This window comes from Hyla sarda, chromosome 2 (assembly GCF_029499605.1).
Source record: "Hyla sarda isolate aHylSar1 chromosome 2, aHylSar1.hap1, whole genome shotgun sequence".
Taxonomy (NCBI): Eukaryota; Metazoa; Chordata; class Amphibia; order Anura; family Hylidae; genus Hyla; species Hyla sarda.
Genome location: NC_079190.1, coordinates 501,836,976 through 501,858,490, shown reverse-complemented (window position 1 = coordinate 501,858,490; position 21,515 = coordinate 501,836,976). Strand labels below are relative to the sequence as shown.

General features: G+C 44.4%; 1 protein-coding gene across 1 annotated transcript; it reads right to left on the bottom strand.

The window, feature by feature from the left end:
• Positions 1-14,964: 14,964 nt before the first annotated feature.
• LOC130358125 (gastrula zinc finger protein XlCGF26.1-like) lies at positions 14,965-18,433 on the bottom strand. The gene is made up of 2 exons (XM_056560954.1): positions 18,362-18,433; positions 14,965-16,187 (listed from the first exon to the last, which is right to left on the bottom strand). Exons 1-2 carry the CDS (start codon positions 18,426-18,428, stop codon positions 14,965-14,967), a joined length of 1,290 nt encoding a protein of 429 aa, XP_056416929.1. The 5' UTR covers positions 18,429-18,433.
• Positions 18,434-21,515: the final 3,082 nt, after the last annotated feature.

Genomic DNA, 21,515 nt, shown 5'->3' with positions numbered 1-21,515 from the left:
GAAGGTAAATGGGACATCTTTAAATCAACTCTAAATAACTATACAGCTAAATATATACCAAAGGGGAACAAATATAAACGATTAAAACTAAATCTTACATGGTTGACAAATGATGTTAAAAGAGCAATAAACAACAAAAAAATAGCCTTCAAAAAATTCAAATCTGATGGGTCAGCTATAACATTTAAACAGTACAAGGAGCTTAATAAAATCTGTAAAAATGTAATAAAAACAGCAAAAATTCAAAATGAGAGACAGGTGGCCAAAGAAAGCAAAACTAATCCTAAATATTTTTTTAGATATATAAATACAAAAAACCAAGGACAGAGTATGTAGGACCCCTTAATAATGATAATGGGGAGGTTGTCACGGGCGAACAAGAGAAGGCGGAGCTACTGAATGGGTTCTTTAGTTCTGTATACACTATGGAAAAAGGAGCTGACATTGGCCAGGTCAGTGCTGGTAACACATCATGTAATGTACTGAACTGGCTTAATGTAGAGATGGTACAAGGTAAGTTAAGTAAAGTAAATGTAAGCAAATCTCCAGGGCAGGATGGACTACACCCAAGAGTTCTTAGAGAGGTAAGTTCAGTAATATCTGTACCCTTGTTCATGATATTTAGAGATTCTCTGGTGTCTGGTATTGTGCCAAGGGACTGGCGCAAGGCTAATGTGGTACCAATCTTCAAGAAGGGCTCTAGGTCTTCGCCAGGCAATTATAGACCGGTAAGTCTAACGTGCATTGTGGGTAAATTGTTTGAAGGACTTATAAGGGATTACATACAGGAATACATAGGGGATAACTGTATTATAAGTGATAGCCAGCATGGGTGTACTAAGGATAGAAGTTGTCAAACCAATCGAATTTGCTTTTATGAAGAGGTGAGTAGAAGCCTTGACAGAGGAATGGCTGTGGATATAGTGTTTCTGGATTTTGCCAAAGCGTTTGATACTGTCCCTCACAGACGTCTGACAGGTAAGTTAAGGTCTTTGGGAATGGAAACTTTAGTTTGTAACTGGATTGAACACTGACTCATGGATCGTACCCAGAGAGTGGTGGTCAATGATTCGTACTCTGATTGGTCCCCGGTAATTAGTGGTGTACCCCAAGGTTCAGTACTGGGCCCGCTGTTGTTTAATTTATTTATCAATGATATAGAGGATGGTATTAACAGCTCTGTTTCTATCTTTGCAGATGACACCAAGCTTTGTAGCACGGTACAGTCTATAGAGGATGTGCATAAGTTGCAAGATGACTTGGATAGACTAAGTGTCTCGGCATCCACTTGGCAAATGAGGTTCAATGTGGATAAATGTAAAGTTATGCATCTGGGTACTAAGAACATGCACTTGAGTCACTGGTAGAGAAGGATCTGGGTGTACTTGTAGATCACAGACTACAGAATAGCATGCAATGTCAGGCTGCTGCTTCCAAAGCCGGCAGGATATTGTCATGTATAAAAAGAGGCATGGACTCAAGGGACAGGGACATAATACTCCCCCTTTATAAAGCATTGGTACGGCCTCACCTGGAATATGCTGTTCAGTTTTGGTCGCCTGTTCATAAAAGGGACACTGTGGAGCTGGAAAGGGTGCAGAGACGCGCGACTAAACTAATATGGGGCATGGAACATCTTAGCTATGAGGAGCGATTAAAGGAGTTACAATTGTTTAGTCTTTAGAAGAGACGTTTAAGGGGGGATATGATAAACGTATATAAGTATATAAATGGCCCATACAAAAAATATGGAGAAAAACTGTTCCAGATTAAACCCCCCCCAAAGGACAAGTGGGCACTCCCTCCGTCTGGAGAAGAAAAGGTTTAGTCTAAAGGGGCGACACGCCTTCTTTACCGTGAGGACTGTGAATTTATGGAACGGTCTACCTCAGGAACTGGTCACAGCAGGAACAATTAACAGATTTAAAACAGGGTTAGATACATTCCTGGAACAAAAGAACATTAATGCTTATGCAGAATTATAAAACTACATCCCTTTCCCTTATCCCCTTACACTCTTCACTTCAATTCCCTGGATGGACGTATGTCTTTTTTTCAACCATACTAACTATGTAACTATGTAACTCTGTAACTATCATGAACGGGGTTCAGCGGTTTACCCGCACCTGTCGGTGAAAGATAGACACACGCTGGCTCAGTCAGGAAGTGACGGTGGCATGAGCTAGGGCCGCGTGCTCCGGGGCTCCGGCCCCACCCCCTGAGCCCTCGGGACGGACGTGGAGCGGATGCTGACCCCAGGATGCCGGGATACTCACAGAGCAACGCTGATAGTAATGCTTTCCTACCCGGACACCCTGTGAAGAGCTGTGGGGCGCTGGACTTGGCCCCGGGAGGAGGGAGGAGTGAGATGGTGGTGGCACGACCCGTTGTCGGACGGGAGGCGGAGGTGGCAGGGCGAATGTCTTCTTTTTTTCCCCTGTGTGCTGCGGAAGGAGACGCCGGAGAGGAGGTGAGAGAGAGGGAGGTGTGGTCTTTGCGGCCAGTTACTGAGAGGAGCTTCGGGCTTGTTCCGGAAGCCCATATATGGTGGCACCTGCCTCACAGCATGTTATAGCTGCGTGGAGGTGGTGAGGGGTACGTGTGGAGCTCCGCTACTCCTTGCTGGGACTTGCTTAGGCCGGACCAGACCCTTTCTTGTGGAAAGGAGAGAGGAATTGAGAAAACGATCGGATGCTACATGTGATAATTATCTCAACAGCGTTTAAGCCGGTGAGTTATCGCTTCCTTTTGGGGGGCAGGACATCTAAGTAAGCAGTCTCCCTGCATGGAGGAGTCTAACATGGGGATAAACTGCTATGTAACCTACTCACAGATTTCCTCTAATAGGTGAAACCAGTTATTAATACCTTGGCAATATTTTGAACAGCAGCAGCCCCCAGCACTGGTCCCATGTGGAATAGACAATATTGGACGCCAGACTCCCTACCTGGTCACTCCTCCTAGCGACTTGGTGAGTGATAGCCGTGGCAATGTATATGACCGGGTCCCCCCCCCCTCTTCCCCCTGCGATGGTTGGTAACTGTGGAGCAGCCATTGAGCTTGCTAAATGCCCTTATGAGGCAGACATGTATATTATCAGCTGATCCCCCCTCGGGGGCTACTTGGTTGCTACACATGGGAAGCGAGTTACAATACTCCTATCTACAGTGGTAGTGATGCTCCTGTCCTGTTTACCTAGACCGAGCCTTAATGGACAACTGGGGTCTTGGGGAACTGAATTTACTGAGCGTTGTGGGACTGGCGCCCCCCTCCCTCCTCCCTTTAGGCATCCTTTACTCTTAGCCATGGTGACTTTTTGCCCATAATGAAATCTGTAAGGACTTTGAGGAGTATGGATGGTATAATTATCGCCACGAAGATGTATCTATGGCCTGTCCTACTGTTAAAACCAATGTTTCTAGAGGACTTATCCCTCCCTCTCTCTCTTATACAGGAGAAACCTGGACTCACGGACTAAATTGAACAACTTGGCCTTAGCAGACCCCCTTTTTCATGGAACTGGACCCTCTCCCTGGACCCAATAAGATTAGTGACTCTGGGGGGAGATTGGACTGTCTATCAGGGGGAGCGTGAATACGCTAACGATTTCTTAGTTGCATATTAGTATCTTATATCTGGTGGTGGATACTTCTAGATCAGGCTGTGATACCCTCTGTTCAAAGTGCACCCCAGAGCCATGTGGGACTGCAAATCCTCACTTTTATATGTTGTAAATAATTGGATGTAAATTTCTGGGTGGGAGGGGCCTATGGTGCATGAAGTTGCTAAGATAATAGGTGACACCATGGTGGTGATACGTACACCCCACAAATATAAAGCGAAGAGAAAAAGCGGGAGAAATGGCCCCTAAGGTGAACCCCAGAAGATCAGGGGGTAGCTCGCCACAAAAAGATAAGGGGGCTATGGGCAAACTGGATAAAATATGGAAGTCTCCAGCTGTGGGTATTAAAACTAGAACCCAGAAGGATCTCTCCCCTAGTAAAACAGGCTCTAGGTACTCGGTCTTGGAAGTGGAAGAAACTGAGGATAGGCAGTCTGTGCCCCCTATGGGAACTCAGATGTTGGAGGAGATCTTGGGAGGGGTAAAAAAAATCTAATTGTGCAATTGAGGAGATAAATAAACAACTGGGTGTGGTATCTACCGAAGTATCTCTGATACGATATGACTAAAATGAGAGATAGGATTTCCAGACTGGAGGAAGAAGCCCCAAAAACAGAAAATAGGATTAAGGTTTTGGAGGAGGAGGTTAATGATTTGAAAAAGGATAAGATAAAGATAAGCTCACGGACCTTGAAGATAGATCTAGACGTTGTAATATAAGGATGGTGGGGTTTCCCGAAGGGGCGGAGGAGGGGGACTCTGCTATACAGTTTCTCAGTAGATGGCTGAAGGACGTGATAGGGGAAGGGCATTTTACCCCAATGTTTGGGATTGAACGAGCTCATCGGGTACCAAGGTGGATACCCCCTCCGGGGGGTCCCCTAGGACAATCCTAATTAAGTTATATACCTCCCAGGATAGGGACACTATCTTTAGGAGGGCAAGAGAGATGAGGGACCTACATTATAATGGGCAGAATATTTTTGTATATCCTGATTTCTCCTGGGAGACCCAGAGGAAAAGGGCATCCTTTCGGGAGATAAAAAGGCGGTTAAAGAATGCGGGGGTGCCCTTCTCTCTGTTGTTTCCAACTAGACTCCGGGTAGAGCATAAGGGAAAGGTAACAATATTTGGAACCCCGCAAGAAGTCTCAGATTGGATGGATAAAGAAGGCATGTAATATAAGATACTAGTGTGGCATTAGGGGTTGGAAGTAATAGCTGAGTATTAAATCTACGTCTCGGGGGGAGGGGTGGGGGGGACCTCTGGGGTGTCACTAGGATAGGAATGCACAGTAGAAGTACAGTGCATTATGGGGAGGGGGGGGGGGGGAAGGGCAGGGGGAAGGGGGAGGGATGGCACGGGAAGATGGAAAGAGGGGTTCTCTTTCTCTTTTTTTTTTTTTCCGTTTCTTAGGTAAATATGTCTATGCTTAAATTGTTAGTCTGGAACGTGCGAGGCATGTCGGATAGAATTAAAAAGTGTGCAATCTTTGATTATATTCGGAGGTGCCTTCCTGCGATCATATGTTTAGTCGAGACCCATAGGTCAAGAGATGAGCAGATACTACCAAGGAAGTGGGCCAAAGAAGAATACCATTCCAGACTCTCTTCTTACTCCGTGGGAGAATCAGTATATGTCCATAGCAAAGTACCATTCGAAACTAAAAATGCAAAGGTAGACAAGTATGATCGATACGTATTTCTCTATGGAATATGGGAAAATAGGGCCGTTATCTTGGCTTTTGTTTATATTCCTCCACCTTTTAGAGTGGATGTTCTGAGGGATCTCGTGAGTTATAGCGAAAGTAAGACACATGCGGCATTATGGATAGTTGGAGACTTGAATAATGTAATGGACCCTAGTATGGACAGATACAAATTAGGTAGAAATGTAGGGGGGGAATGAAACAGCATTGGCGAGATACTGTGGAGAGATGAATTGGGTTGATGGGTGGCGGAAATTAAACCCGAGAGTAAGACAGTACTCATGCTTTAGTACCTCATATAACACTGCTTCCCGAATTGACCTATGCCTTTGTGATAAGAATGCGATGACCTGGACCAGTAGGGTGCAGTATAAAGCTAAAACCCTATCGGACCATTGCCCAGTGGTGGTGGAAATTGGAGGTAAGGCAATGGGTGGGAAAAGGTTGGGCTTTCGGCTCAACCCCCACTGGATAGAATTAGTGGGAGACCAGGACTGGTTCAGACAGGAAATAGAGGCATTCTGGGAGATTAATCATAAGTCCGCAAACCCTCAGGTAGTATGGGATACCATGAAGGCATATTTGAGGGGCCTTTATATATGGCGAATTAATAAAAAGAAAAGGGAATTTTCACAGGAAGAATCAACACTGAAAAGTAAAGTGGCAACATTAGAAGCAGGGATAGAAGAGGATAGTGGGGGTGAACGGCTGTTAGAATTGAAGGCAGCTCAAGAGGAATATAAAGAATATCTACTTAAAAAGGCACAAAATAAACTATTCTTTAGTGGGCAATTTAACTTCTTTGAGAAAGGGAAACCAAATAAGACATTGTCAAGATTGCTTAAAAATCAAGGTGAGGAATGTGGTATTATGGCTCTGAGGAGGGAGGATGGCAGCATAACCACAGAAAGAGAAGAAATAGCCCAAATGGTTGGCTCTTTTTTCTCCAATCTCTATATAAGTAGCAATATTAATAGGGCTGATGTAGTGGAATTTTTGAGGGGAATTAATATACCAAGTCTGACAGAGAATGTCAGGGATTCCTTGGACGACCCAATCTCCCTCCAGGAGCTGGAGGAGGCATTGGCATCAATTCAAGGGAATACATCCCCCGGGTCCGATGGCATTCCATTCCAGATATATAGGATATACTCAACTCTGCTACTTCCAAAACTGTTGGGTATCATTAATGAATCCTGGAGGGGGGGGGGGTTCTCCCTAAATCAATGTGTGAGGCTAATATTAGACTCATTAGGAAAAAAGATAAAGATCCCTTGGATTTGAGTTCATATCGTCCTATCTCCTTGCTTAATACAGATATAAAGATAATAGCGAAAGTATTGGCAAGGAGATTGGATAAAGTGGTGGAGGTAGTGGTGGACAATGACCAGGGAGGATTCAGGTCGGGAAGAACGGTCCATGACAATATCCACCAGGTGTATGAGGCAATCCAGAGTGGATCCCGGGGCCCCCGCTCCATTCTGTCACTGGACGCTACTAAGGCTTTTGACAGGGTGGAGTGGGGATACCTCTGGGAAGTTTTGAAGAGGGTGGGGGTGGGCCCGAGATTCTTAAGCTATATTCAGTTATTGTATACTAACCCTGAGGCGAGTGTAGTGGTGGATGGAATTCTCTCCTACTCATTCAAACTAAGTAGAGGAACAAGGCAGGGCTGCCCCCTCTCACCCTCTTTATTTTTAATTTATATTGAACCCCTAGCGGCTTGGATAAGAGATAACAATGTCTATGAGGGATTTGGAGTAAATAGAGGGTTGAGTAAGATCTTATTATTTGCAGATGATATCCTCCTTTTTGTAACTAACCCACAAGAAAAAATACATCGTATCATTAAGCTGTTCGAGGCATTTGCCTCTCAATCTGAGTTGGAGATAAACTGGAGTAAATCTACTATTCTCCCCCTGGATGAAGATATGGGGAAGATGGTGGGAAGACTATCCGTGCTAAAAAAACGAATGTTTCCCCTATTTGGGAGTAAAAATAGCAGCCACAAATGATAGGTTCGTGATTAACAATATACGGCCCCTATTAAATAGTCTAGCGAAGAGAGTAGAAGTATGGATTAAAATGCCCTTCTCTATGTCAGAAAGGAAGGCGATAGTAAAAATGGTGGTCCTCCCACAGATCCTTTTCTTTCTTAGTGCCTCGCCAATGTGGATCGGCAAGTGCTGGTTCCGGAAGATAGAAGTGATACTGGGTAGATTGTTATGGGAAAGAAAAAGGGTTCGTCTGAAGTACAGATATTTTATGGCCCCTGGAGATAGGGGAGGATTGGATATGCCCAACTTTCTTGTTTATTACTTGGCCGCGCAGTTGGTACGAGTCGTGAATTGGAGGAATTCTAGATATCTGGAGAAGATTGTAGTAGATAAGGAGAAAGAGAACATATATGAGGTGTTGGAATTAGATGATTATGAGGAGAGCGGTTCAAACAACACGTTGCTACTGCATAAATACAGAAAAGTATGGGAAAGATTAAAGGAAGAATTACATATAGAAAATAGTTTGGAGTTCACACCCTTATGGGGTAACAACAAATTTAAAGAATTGGTGGATTGCGAGTCAACTTTTTGGGATAGTAAGGGGATAAAACGATTGGAACAAATATTTGATAGAGGACAACTTTTTTCATTTGAGCACATAAAAAGGGGGTATGACATTGGTGATAATGATTGACTGTACTATTGGCAAGTTAGTCATGCAGTCCATAACACGATAGATAAGGAGGTATATGTAGCACAGAAACACAATTTTATAGAAGCACTAACTCAAATAGAGCACTTAAAAAAAAAAAGGAATATCAATTTTGTATAAGAAATTGAATAAGGTTATTGGAGTAAGGGGGACCGATAGAATTAAAGAAAAATGGTCCGGGATAGTGGGTACTGTGTCCGAAGATGAGTGGGACATTATGGCCCAAAATATAAGTAAGGTCTCTCGTAATTGTTACGCCTAGCGCTCCGGGTCCCCGCTCCTCCCCGGAGCGCTCACGGCGTCTTTCTCCCTGCAGCTCCCCGGTCAGTCCCGCTGACCGGGAGCGCTGCACTGTCATGGCCGTTGGGGATGCGATTCGCACAGCGGGACGCGCCCGCTCGCGAATCGCATCCCAGGTCACTTACCCGTTCCCGTCCCCTGCTGTCATGTGCTGGCGCGCGCGGCTCCGCTCTCTAGGGCGCGCGCGCGCCAGCTCCCTGAGACTTAAAGGGCCAGTGCACCAATGATTGGTGCCTGGCCCAATCAGCTTAATTGGCTTCCACCTGGTCCCTGACTATATCTAACCTCCTCCCATGCACTTCCTTGCCGGATCTTGTTGCCCTTGTGCCTAGTGAAAGCGTATTGTGTGTCTAAAGCCTGTGTACCAGAACTTCTGCTATCCACCCTGACTACGAACCTTGCCGCCTGCCCCCGACCTTCTGCTACGTCCGACCTTGCTTCTGTCTACTCCCTTGTACCTCGCCTATCATCAGCAGTCAGAGAGGTGACCCGTTGCTAGTGGATACGACCTGGTCACTACCGCCGCAGCAAGACCATCCCGCTTTGCGGCGGGCTCTGGTGAAAACCAGTAGTGACTTAGAACCGGTCCACTAGCGCGGTCCTCGCCAATCCCTCTCTGGCACAGAGGATCCACTACCTGCCAGCCGGCATCGTGACAGTAGATCCGGCCATGGATCCCGCTGACGTCCCTCTGCCTTATATCTCTGATATCACCACGGTGGTCGCCCAGCAATCCCGACAGATCGCCCATCTAACCCACCAGCTGTCGGAAGTATTCACCATTGTGCAGCAACTTCAGTCGCAACTTCAGCAGCTATCATCTCCTCCGCCAGCTCCTGCACCCCTTCCGCAGCGAGTGGCCACTCCTAGCCTCCGCCTGTCCTTGCCGGACAAATTTAATGGGGACTCTAAGTTTTGCCGTGGCTTCCTTTCGCAATGTTCCCTGCACATGGAGATGATGTCGGACCAGTTTCCTACTGAAAGGTCTAAGGTGGCTTTCGTAGTCAGCCTTCTGTCTGGAAAAGCTCTGTCATGGGCCACACCGCTCTGGGACCGCAATGACCCCGTCACTGCCTCTGTACACTCCTTCTTCTCGGAAATTCGAAGTGTCTTTGAGGAACCTGCCCGAGCCTCTTCTGCTGAGACTGCCCTGCTGAACCTGGTCCAGGGTAATTCTTCCGTTGGCGAGTACGCCATACAATTCCGTACTCTTGCTTCTGAACTTTCCTGGAATAATGAGGCCCTCTGCGCGACCTTTAAAAAAGGCCTATCCAGCAACATTAAAGATGTTCTGGCCGCACGAGAAACTCCTGCTAATCTACATGAACTCATTCATCTAGCCACTCGCATTGACATGCGTTTTTCTGAGAGACATCAAGAGCTCCGCCAGGAAAAAGACTTAGATCTCTGGACACCTCTCCCACAGTCTCCACTGCAATCTGCGCCTAGGCCTCCCGCCGAGGAAGCCATGCAAGTGGATCGGTCTCGCCTGACCCTGGAAGAAAGGAATCGCCGTAAGGAAGAGAATCTTTGTCTGTACTGTGCCAGTACCGAACATTTTTTGGTGGATTGCCCTATCCGTCCTCCACGTCTGGGAAACGCACGCTCGCACCCAGCTCTCGTGGGTGTGGCGTCTCTGGATGCTAAGTCGGCTTCTCCACGTCTCACGGTGCCTGTACGGATTTCTTCTTCAGCCAGCTCTTCCCTCTCAGCCGTGGCCTGCCTGGACTCTGGTGCTTCTGGGAATTTTATTCGGGAGTCCTTGGTGAATAAATTCCGCATTCCGGTGACCTGTCTTGTCAAGCCACTCCACATTTCCGCGGTCAACGGAGCCAGGTTGGATTGCACCGTGCGTTACCGCACGGAGCCCCTCCTAATGTGCATCGGACCTCATCACGAGAAAATTGAATTTTTTGTCATTCCCAATTGCACTTCCGAAGTTCTCCTTGGACTACCCTGGCTTCTACACCATTCCCCAACCCTGGACTGGTCCACTGGGGGGATCAAGAGTTGGGGTCCCTCTTGTTCCAAGGACTGCCTTAAACCAGTTCCCAGTACTCCCTGCCGTGACCCTGTGGTTCCTCCTGTATCCGGTCCCCCTAAGGTCGTTAGGGACTCTGCCTGCCACAGAAAATGCCTCTCCCCCCCCTCCCAGTCCCTTCAGGCAAGCCTCTGTGTCCCCTCATGGCTCCCGTCCTTGTGTCTCCCTGCCCCGTGCCAAGCTTCACCCTCTGCCCTCCCTCCCCATTCCTACTCCTGCTGTACTGCCTGTCATTGAGGAAACCGTCCATTCCTTCCCGGTGTCCTCATCCCAGGGGAGGCAGTCACCGGACAAAAAAAAGGGGAGACCTAAGGGGGGGGGTACTGTTACGCCTAGCGCTCCGGGTCCCCGCTCCTCCCCGGAGCGCTCACGGCGTCTTTCTCCCTGCAGCTCCCCGGTCAGTCCCGCTGACCGGGAGCGCTGCACTGTCATGGCCGTTGGGGATGCGATTCGCACAGCGGGACGCGCCCGCTCGCGAATCGCATCCCAGGTCACTTACCCGTTCCCGTCCCCTGCTGTCATGTGCTGGCGCGCGCGGCTCCGCTCTCTAGGGCGCGCGCGCACCAGCTCCCTGAGACTTAAAGGGCCAGTGCACCAATGATTGGTGCCTGGCCCAATCAGCTTAATTGGCTTCCACCTGGTCCCTGACTATATCTAACCTCCTCCCATGCACTTCCTTGCCGGATCTTGTTGCCCTTGTGCCTAGTGAAAGCGTATTGTGTGTCTAAAGCCTGTGTACCAGAACTTCTGCTATCCACCCTGACTACGAACCTTGCCGCCTGCCCCCGACCTTCTGCTACGTCCGACCTTGCTTCTGTCTACTCCCTTGTACCTCGCCTATCATCAGCAGTCAGAGAGGTGACCCGTTGCTAGTGGATACGACCTGGTCACTACCGCCGCAGCAAGACCATCCCGCTTTGCGGCGGGCTCTGGTGAAAACCAGTAGTGACTTAGAACCGGTCCACTAGCGCGGTCCTCGCCAATCCCTCTCTGGCACAGAGGATCCACTACCTGCCAGCCGGCATCGTGACAGTAATATGGAACATAAAATCACACAATTTAAGATACTACACAGGACCCACTATTCCGCGCTTCATTTATATAGGATAGGGGTGAAGGTTACGTCACAGTGTGTTAAATGTGGTTTGGAAGAAGCGAATTATCTACATAGCTTCTGGTCGTGTGAGAAGATATCTGTTTTCTGGGAATCTGTAATAAAAGAGGTAGAAAGTAAAATCCCTGTGAAGGTACCTCGTACGATAGAGTTTATACTGCTGGGAGCTATTGGTAAGATGGGCAAATTTGAGTGCCTGCTGCACCGGATTTTGTTCTTCGCCAGACTGACCATATTAAGGAATTGGATATCCCCTAGAGAATTGCAGATAGAGGAATGGAAGGAAGGTTTAAAAATCATGAAAAATAAGTAGTTTAGATGGATGAGGGGTAAGAAGGGTCAAAGAGAATGTAGAAAAATTTGGAATGTATGGTAGACTTAAATATTTATTTATTTATTTATTTATTTTTTTCTCCTCTTTCCTTTTCTCGGTGCCAGTGGGTGGGGTGGGGGGTGGGATGGGGGAGGGGGGGTGTTAATAATGATTATACTTCTCAGATGTAAACAAGCATGGCTATTTGGCCTTTTTGTCTTTGTCTTTTCTTGATTGGTGACGTTGTTATATCTGAATTGTACAATGTATTTTTGTAAATTTTTATTATTTATTTATTTATAAAAAGAAAGATAGACACACGCTGGTCCGTTCAGTGTAGCGCGCGTGCAGCCTCGGATATCTGAGGGCATAACACACCTGTTATTGCTCGATCTCGCGATTGATCGTGCAATGTAAGGGGTTATGAAAGCCTCTTGGGTACTGCTTATGCCTACTCCTGACTGCTCCTGTGTCTTTCAGGAACTACTTGACTTCATGATGCTTCTGGGCTTGGGCCTTTAATTTTAGGATTTTTTAAATACATACAAACATGCTTAATTTAAATTTCAACACTTATGGTGCAATGTATGGGGTTATTAAACACTCTTGGGTAGTGTTTTTTTCAAATTTTCGGATAATTATCACAGTAATAAACTTGAATTTTCCAGAATAATAACCATTACATCATTGAACGCTTGTGATTTTTTAATTAAAATTTTCAAAAAAAAAATACGCAGAGGGATAAACTCTGCTTCTTTATTTCATAAAAAATTATTTTAGAGAAGAATGTCTTTTGGTGGTCCACCGTCCTGCATTATAGAGTCTTTTGGACTCTTGGATATGCGCTTGTTCTTAAACAAAGGTACAAAAACCAAAAATGTCCGGTCAGGGCTATGGAGATGTTGCGCCTACATCTTACGGCCACATGAGCCCTGTGGGTGCTTGTGAGATTAGGTCCTTTGTATCCACACGGCGGGGTCTGTGACACAAATTTTGATTTCAATTTCTAATAAAAAACAGACATTTCAATGGTCTCCTCATGCTGCAGCCAACTCTAGGCTGCGTCATTCAGGTAATATATAGAGAGCACCTGCTGTCCTAAATTTTCGTCAAAATTTTTCGGCAAAAAATTTTGGTCTTTTTATTTAGGGATTGTGAAGCTTTGGTGCATACTCATGCATCAGCCAACTCCAGCCTGTGTCATTCAGGCAATATATGGTTTACTGATGGCGCTGCTGTGTCTGGGTCTGGGAATTTCAAATTTTCTCATTGGTAGCACCCGCTATCTAAAAGTTTTCTTCATAAATTTCTACAATTGTTGTGTTTTAAGGGGGGGATTGTGAAGCCCTGCTGTGTACTCGTGCATCAGCCAACTCCAGGCTGTGTCATTCAGGCAATATATGGTTTAATGATGTTGCTGTGGGGGCTTGTTGGATTTGGTCCTTCGTACCCACATGCTGTGGTCCGGGACACTCAAAGTTTGTTTTAAATTTCAAATCAAAAAATGATGGCGCTGCTGGGCCTGGGTCTAGGAATTTCACATTTTCTGAGGTAGCACCCGCTATCCAAAATCTTTTTAAAAAATTTCTAAAATTGTGGTGTTTTTGGGGGGATTGTGAAAGACTGCTGTGCATCAGCCAACTCCAGGCTGTGTCATTCAGGCAATATATGATTTACTGATGCCGCTGCTGGGCCTGGGTCTGGGAATTTCAAATTTTCTCATAGGTAGCACTAGCTATCCAAAATCTTCGGTTTAAATTTCTTAATTCATCTTTTAATCTTAGGGATTGTGAAGGCCTAGTGCCTACTCATGCTGCTGGCAACTCCGGGCTGTGCCATTCATCCAATATAGGGTCTCCTCATGCTGCCAACACCTCCATGCTGTGTCATTCAGTCACTATATGGTGTCCTCATGCTGCCAACACCTCCACGCTGTGTCATTCAGCCACTATATGGTGCCCTCATGCTTCAGCCTCATCCAAGCTGTGTCATTCAGCCACTATATGGTGTCCTCATGCTGCCAACACCTCAACGCTGTGCCATTCAGCCACTAAATGATCTCCTCATGCTGCCAACACCTCCAAGCTGTGTCATTCAGCCACTATATGGTCTCCTCATGCTGCCAACACCTCCACGCTGTGTCATTCAGTCCCTATATGGTCTCCTCATGCTGCCAACACCTCCACGCTGTGTCATTCAGCCACTATATGGTGTCCTCATGCTTCAGCCTCATCCAAGCTGTGTCATTCAGCCACTATATGGTGTCCTCATGCTGCCAACACCTCAACGCTGTGCCATTCAGCCACTAAATGGTCTCCTCATGCTGCCAACACCTCCACGCTATGTCATTCAGTCACTATATGGTCTCCTGACACTGATGCTACCACCAGGCTCTGTCATTGTGCTGCTGTGCGGCAGTGATTCTAAAAGCGATGCCGGTAATCTGCATGTTATTCTGAATGACAATATTATTTCACTACCCCAGCACCCTCCATATGCGTTTTAGAACACAGCAAAGTGTTCTTTACCCCTATAGAGGCTGTAGAGCCTTTTTTTAATATTGATTTGCCGCGAAAAAAAATTCGTATCGAAAGGAACTTTTTCGGAAAATTCGGCGAATCGGCTGAATCGAATTTTTGAAAAGTTCGCTCATCTCTAACTATAACTTAGAAGACGTCCTGACACATCAGGTCGTACAATGTGCACCGGACACATTTCCTACATTCTGAACATTCTAATGACTTCTCTCCTCAGTCAGCTCTCACATCTTCCACAACACCAGATTTCTGGATAAAACATTTACAGGATACTGTACAGGACTATTTATTCTTCCCTGTGTGAGTTCTCAGATGCTTCACAAACCTTTCCCACATACATAGACTGAGATGATGAACAAGATTTTATTTCAGTCAAAAATATTTTACACATTTTAAACATGAAAATAACTTCTCCTTTGTCTGAGTTCTTAGATGATCCACAGATTTGATATTTGGTAACACATTAGCCACATACTATATATGACAATGGCTTCTCTCCTGTGTGACTTCTCAGATGTCCCTCAAGACTTGTTTTATTAGTAAAACACTTTGCCCATTCAGGACAGGAAAATTTTTCTATCCTGTGTGAATCATCTGATGTTTAAAAACATGTGATTTCATCCTAAAATATTTCCACATACCAAGCTTGAAAATGGCTTCTCTCCTGTGTGAATTCTCTGATGAATAACAAGATGTGATTTCGTAGTAAAACAGTTAGCACATTCCAAGCACAAAAATGGCTTCTCTCCTGTGTGAGTCTTCATATGTTGTAAAAGAGTTGCTTTCTGTGTAAAACACTTCACACATTCTGGACATGAAAATGGCTTCTCTCCTGTGTGAGTTCTCAAATGATGCACAAGATTTTCTTTTCGTGTAAAACACTTCACACATTCTGGACATGAAAATGGCTTCTCTCCTGTGTGAGTCTTCATATGATCCACAAGATTTGTTTTCTGTGTAAAACTCTTTACACATTCTGGACATGAAAATGGCTTCTCTCCTGTGTGAGTTCTCATATGTTCCACAAGACTTGATTTATGACTAAAATACTTCACACATTCTGGACATGAAAATGGCTTCTCTCCTGTGTGAGTTCTCATATGACCCACAAGATGTGATTTATGACTAAAACACTTTACACATTCCGGGCATGAAAAGGGCTTCTCTCCTGTGTGAGTTCTCATATGACCCAAAAGACTTGATTTATGACTAAAACACTTTACACATTCCGGACATGAAAATGGCTTCTCTCCTGTGTGAGTTCTCATATGATCCACAAGAGTTGCTTTCTGTGTAAAACTCTTCAAACATTCCGGACATGAAAATAGCATCTCCCCTGTGTGAGTTCTCATATGATGCACAAGATTTTCTTTTCGTGTAAAACACTTCACACATTCTGGACATGAAAATGGCTTCTTTCCTGTGTGAATCTTCATATGATCCACAAGATTTGATTTCTGTGTAAAACTCTTCACACATTCTGGACATGAAAATGGCTTCTCTCCTGTGTGAGTTCTCATATGTTCCACAAGACTTGATTTATGACTAAAACACTTCACGCATTCTGGACATGAAAATGGCTTCTCTCCTGTGTGAGTTCTCATATGTATTTCAAGACTTGGTTTTTGACTAAAAGTCTTTACACATTCTGGACATGAAAATGGCTTCTCTCCTGTGTGAGTTTTTATATGTTTTTTAAGATTTGATTTATGACTAAAACTCTTCACACATTCCGGACATGAAAATGGCTTCTCTCCTGTGTGAGTTCTCTCATGAATTACAAGATGTGAGTTCTGACTAAAATATTTTCCACATTCTGGACATGAAAATGGCTTCTCTCCTGTGTGAGATCAATGTTAAATCAATACAATGAGTAAAACACAATAGTCAACATATTTAGATCCAAGGTTCACTTATTTCTAGGTACTTACAGAATATAAAGAAAACAAACTTTTCCGGTATCTTTCTTATACAAGGGGGTGTGAATCTCAGGCTCCGGGGGGTGAATCTTATGGAGATTTACATTGACCTCACATTCACACCCCCTGAGCTTATGATTCACACCCCTTCTAAACTAAACTTATTGCCCGGTTGGTAGGAAATGGAGGAAATGTGAAGATTTGTGGTCAGATAATAAAATCTCTATATCTCAGGACAGGTGACTACATTCAGCCCATTTCCCACACATATACATGTATTTACCAGAAGTGTAGTCTGATACAATTTTATGTCCTGGTAAAAACTCATATACATGAAGAAAATGGCCAATACTTGGTCACTAGATGACTATGTTTGGGCTATTAAAGTGAATAGGGCCATGTCAGTACATGTATATATATATTGGCATCTGAATTTGATAAGATACCAATGTATACATGTTATATAAGGGCAAAGTGAACAAGTCCTTACACATCCAGCACCCACCATGTATAGAGAAGACTCAGCTCCTAAGTCCGCTCCATGCACCCTTAATACCACCATATTATTATAGTACATGATGGGATAGAAAGGGTTTAATACCCCTCACTGTTTCTTATAGTCAGTTATTAACACATATTTTCCTGTGTTTTTAAACCCTTTCTATCTCACAGACTCAAAGACAATTGGAACGGCCCTGCTCATTGAATGTGATCAGATTGGATTGACAGGACCGATCCCTCATACACCAATACTGATGTGTGTGATAAGGTTATTGTCACTGAGATACCTCAGGATAGAACCTCTTAGAAAACCTTCAAAGATTTTACCCAGAAGAGAGGTTACACCTAAAGGCCTATAGTGTCCAGACTTATATGTTTATCCCCTCTTGAATACTAACATCATATTAGATACTTACAAGTCACATGGAACAGATTCTATATAAGAACAAGAAGATCCAGCAGAGATATAGGATGAAATTCAAGATTCTTTATTCCATTACATTAAAATGACAGAACACAGGTCAGGGAGATAAAGTGACGCATTTCAGGTGTTCATATCGCCCTTAGTCATACTAAAAACTGTCTGGCCGCAGCCGTGTGTATATAAAGATCACATGATCTCCTACCAATAGGATTGGAAAGCATTTTTACCCTTCACATACATGATCATGAGAGAGGAAAGTATTATAGCATTATAACTGTAAACATTTTGGTCTTTTTTTAGTCATACTAAAATCTATCAGGTCCCGGTCATGTATGACTAAAGATCACATGGTCTTCTTCCCTCAGGACTGAATAAAATATTAACCCTTTACATACATGATCACAAGAGAAGAAAAGCACAAACAATACAGGGAATTGCAATACTCTCCAGACAGAAAAGCATACCAAAACATGTAAGGTACTACAGCTCCCAGCAAGCTGAGCAAAAATAGCCAAGATAACAATAAAAAATGACCAAAAGGTTTACTTATATAATTATAATGTTATAATACTTTCCTCTCTCATGATCACGTATTTAAATCCCATTGGTAGGAGATCATGTGATCTTTATATACACATAGCTGCGGCCAGATAGTTTTTAGTATGACTAAGGGCGATATGAACACCTGAAATGCGTCACTTTATCTCCCTGACCTGTGTTCTGCCCTGCGCCCACTCCCTGTCTATGATGAGCGCTATCAATACAATATACATCTCCACCACTAAAAAGCAGGAAGAAATATCTTAAAGGGTTACTCCAGCCCTGAGACATCTTATCCGCTATCCAAAGGATCATCACACCCCCTCCCATAGACTTGCATAGCGAGGGCGGGGGGGTGATGTCACCTGTTGTCGGAGTCGTGACGTCACGATACTCCGGCCCCTTGGTCGCCACCCGGCTGTTGGTGAGCTGGCACCGCGGCATGCAGCTCAAACAGGGGGGTGGCGAATGCAAGATTTCCCGGCGTCAGGATCCCCGCGGTGAGACATCTTTTCCCCTATCCTTTGGATAGGGGATAAGATGTCTCAGGGCTGGAGTAACCCTTTAAGGAATCTCAGTCTGCAATTTATAATGACAGAATAAAACATAAGATGTATGAAAGGCTCTTACCATTCTCTGATATGGGGTTTTCTAGTCCGCTCATTGTTCCTCCAGAACTTTCCGGCAAAGATTCCATATTATAGACCTGAGGAAAAAACATAAAGAAACCTTAGTTTATCTTCTATCCAGGTGAGCGTTACATCCCCCCTAGAAGGTATGAACCAATCTGCACAAGGATCTCCTCAAGTGGGGATCACATAGGATCTACAATCATCCCAGTCTCTTTCCTACAAGTATTGTGGGGTTCAGTGATGGCCGCAGACAGGGCCAGACTTGGACTAAAAAGCCGCCCTGGACACAACCCTACCAGCCCACATACAATATACACACGGCATAAACAACAAATATGAAACAATTACAATATTCTATAATTCCTTCTACTTCCAGTCACCTCAGAGATGTTCTAGTCACCATACATGGACCCTCCACACACTCAGGTCTCTATCTCCAGTCAGTGTCTCCAGTGTCCCAAGTATATTCTCCTGGTAAGTTCCCCCCATATGAGCCATGATGGGGTCTTTTATACCCTTTTCACCATCAGATTGGCCTCCCCCCCCCCCCCTACAATATGTAAAGTAAAAATGATGGGGCCAGAACCTGTCCAACCAGTTTTAGCATTCTATGGCCTCCTGGGATCAGCCTTCATTTACACATTGTATTGCAGGGTGGAGACATATTGGTCACACTCCTATTTACATCTGTAAGAGATACCGGGGAGACTCCGAGACCTTTTCATATGATAATCAGGGGAAACTATCAGCATTTTGCCTCCTGATGAGGAGCATTCCCTCCAGACATGACACCATACACAGGACTCTCCATCTTTATCTCACATAGATGAAATCCTCCCTATTATATCCCATACAACATATTAGGCCTCTTTCACACTGCCGTTATCATACTGTAAATGATCCCCGTCATGCTCTCCCATTCGAAACTCCTGATAATGGCCGCCAAAGGATCCCATTAATGTCAATGGGGTCTTTTGATCATCCGTTAACACCAGTTGAAGTCAGTAAATATTCTAGTCAGTTTTTTTGACGGGAGAAATACCGGTAAATGCACAAATTGTTCTTCCGTCAAAAATAACGGACATATAACGCCCATTAAAGATGTAACATTTTAGTCTATAGATGACGGATGTCCACTGATAGCATCTGTTAGAGTCTGTTATTTTTCAGATTGCGTTAGGATCTGAGCATGCTCAGTAAAGTCTCTTATCCAGGAATCCAAAAATAGGTTAAACTTAGCGGACAATAACAGATCCTAATGGATAAAATAACGGATCATAATGGATGTTCGTTATTTTAACAGAATTCCCGTTAAAATAACGAACATTGGCCATCCGTTATGATCCATTGTGATCAGTTATTTGATCCGATAATTCCTTATCCATTATCCATTATTGCTGAATAACGGGTATCAGAAGGCGGGAACATGACGGCAGTGTGAAAGTAGCTTTATAAGGATTTTACTATTTAAGGGTCCAAATTTCTTACGCAAATTAACATAGAAAGTGTTGTGATAATTGTACGCCCGAAATCAATCAATCACTGGGCCTGATGATCAAAACCATGGCATCCATTTTGTCTAAGTAGGCGGCCATGTCAGCAGGTCCAGGAAGGATCATGTAAAGTTGAGTTACAGATTTCTTCATGTGTATTTTTCTCTACACTGTGTCCTTCTCTAAGACAAATGCCCCTCTGGTCACTCAGTATTTACGATGAAATAATAAGGGGGGGGGGGGAAGAAGAAACTGAGAAACTAATATGGTTATTATAATCTTATGAACACTACTTATAAAACACTACATATAAAATAATACATAAGGACATATATGGTATTGCTGTGTACACATAATATTATTTTATATATCACACACTGCATATAACTATGCTATATATGCTTAAAGGGGTAATCCGCTGCCCCAGCGTTCGGAACATTTTGTTCTGAACGCTTGGGGCCATGCCCCCTCCCATAGACATGCATTGATGGGGTGTGGCGTGACATCATGAAGGGCGCGCCCGTGATGTCATGACCACCACTGCCCACACCCAGCATTCTAAATGAACACCGGGTGCTGCACAAAGATTGTGCGGGTCCCAGCTGCAGGACCCCCTCGCAATCAGACATCTTATCCCCTATCCTTTGGATATCTAGGGGTGGAGTAACCCTTTAATGTTATATTCTCAGTAATTGATTTATACAGCCTTGTATCTTTAAGACATAAGGACCTTGCATGATTCCTAATGTGAACTCTGACATAAGCTCCAAGCTGTGATGTGTGGATGTTATTCTAGCTCTATTAGTTTGGGTATGAACAATAGACTACACAGATGTATTGGGGAGATGTCTAAGCCCAGATATTAGGGAGGTAAGAAGTGTCTTATCTTATCTACAAGACTAAAGACAAGACGTGATACTTCATAGAGTTACAGCCCAACTGGTGCCAGCCTGTCTATGGTAAACCAGGTTTAATGGCTGGGAAGTGTCAGGCTTATCTCTTGTCTATTGATGGATGTCAAGACTATTAAGTTAGTCTTAAAAAGTTAACACTTAACTGGCTGATTGGTAACTGATTCAATTTACTTATGCAATAGTGCCCCCTAGGGGTGACGGCACATTGACATTATGCCAAAAGAAAAGTAAATATATGGCAAACAATGACTAAATACTTCTTTGCATCCGTGCCTACCCAGTCTACATTCATAGGACATTTTCCATTTAGAAGGTTTGTACGACTAATAATATTTCTGGTATCAATGCAGACCAGGTAGTCAGCTCACGGACTCCACCGCACGGCTGTCCCTCCAAGCAGATGTAGAAAGCAGACTTTATCCAGCGCCAACGGTAACTTCACTTTATTTCAGCGATAAAACGTGTGTACAAAAAGTGGCCTTATAAGGGTATGTTCACACTGAGGAATTGGAGAGGAATTTCCACGAGTAATTCTGCTCGCTTTTTCCTCTCCAAATCATTCAGCAGTGAAATCCCCCATAGAGCTGTGCAGAATTTCTGCCCCTCAGTTCACACTGAGGAATTTCCTCAAGCAGAATTCTGAGGAGGAAATCTGTTCCGCTTGAAGAAAGAACATGAAAGAAGTTCGTTCTCCCATAGAGATCAATGTTATTTTTTTTTCCAGTCAGAAGCATTTCCACGTGGA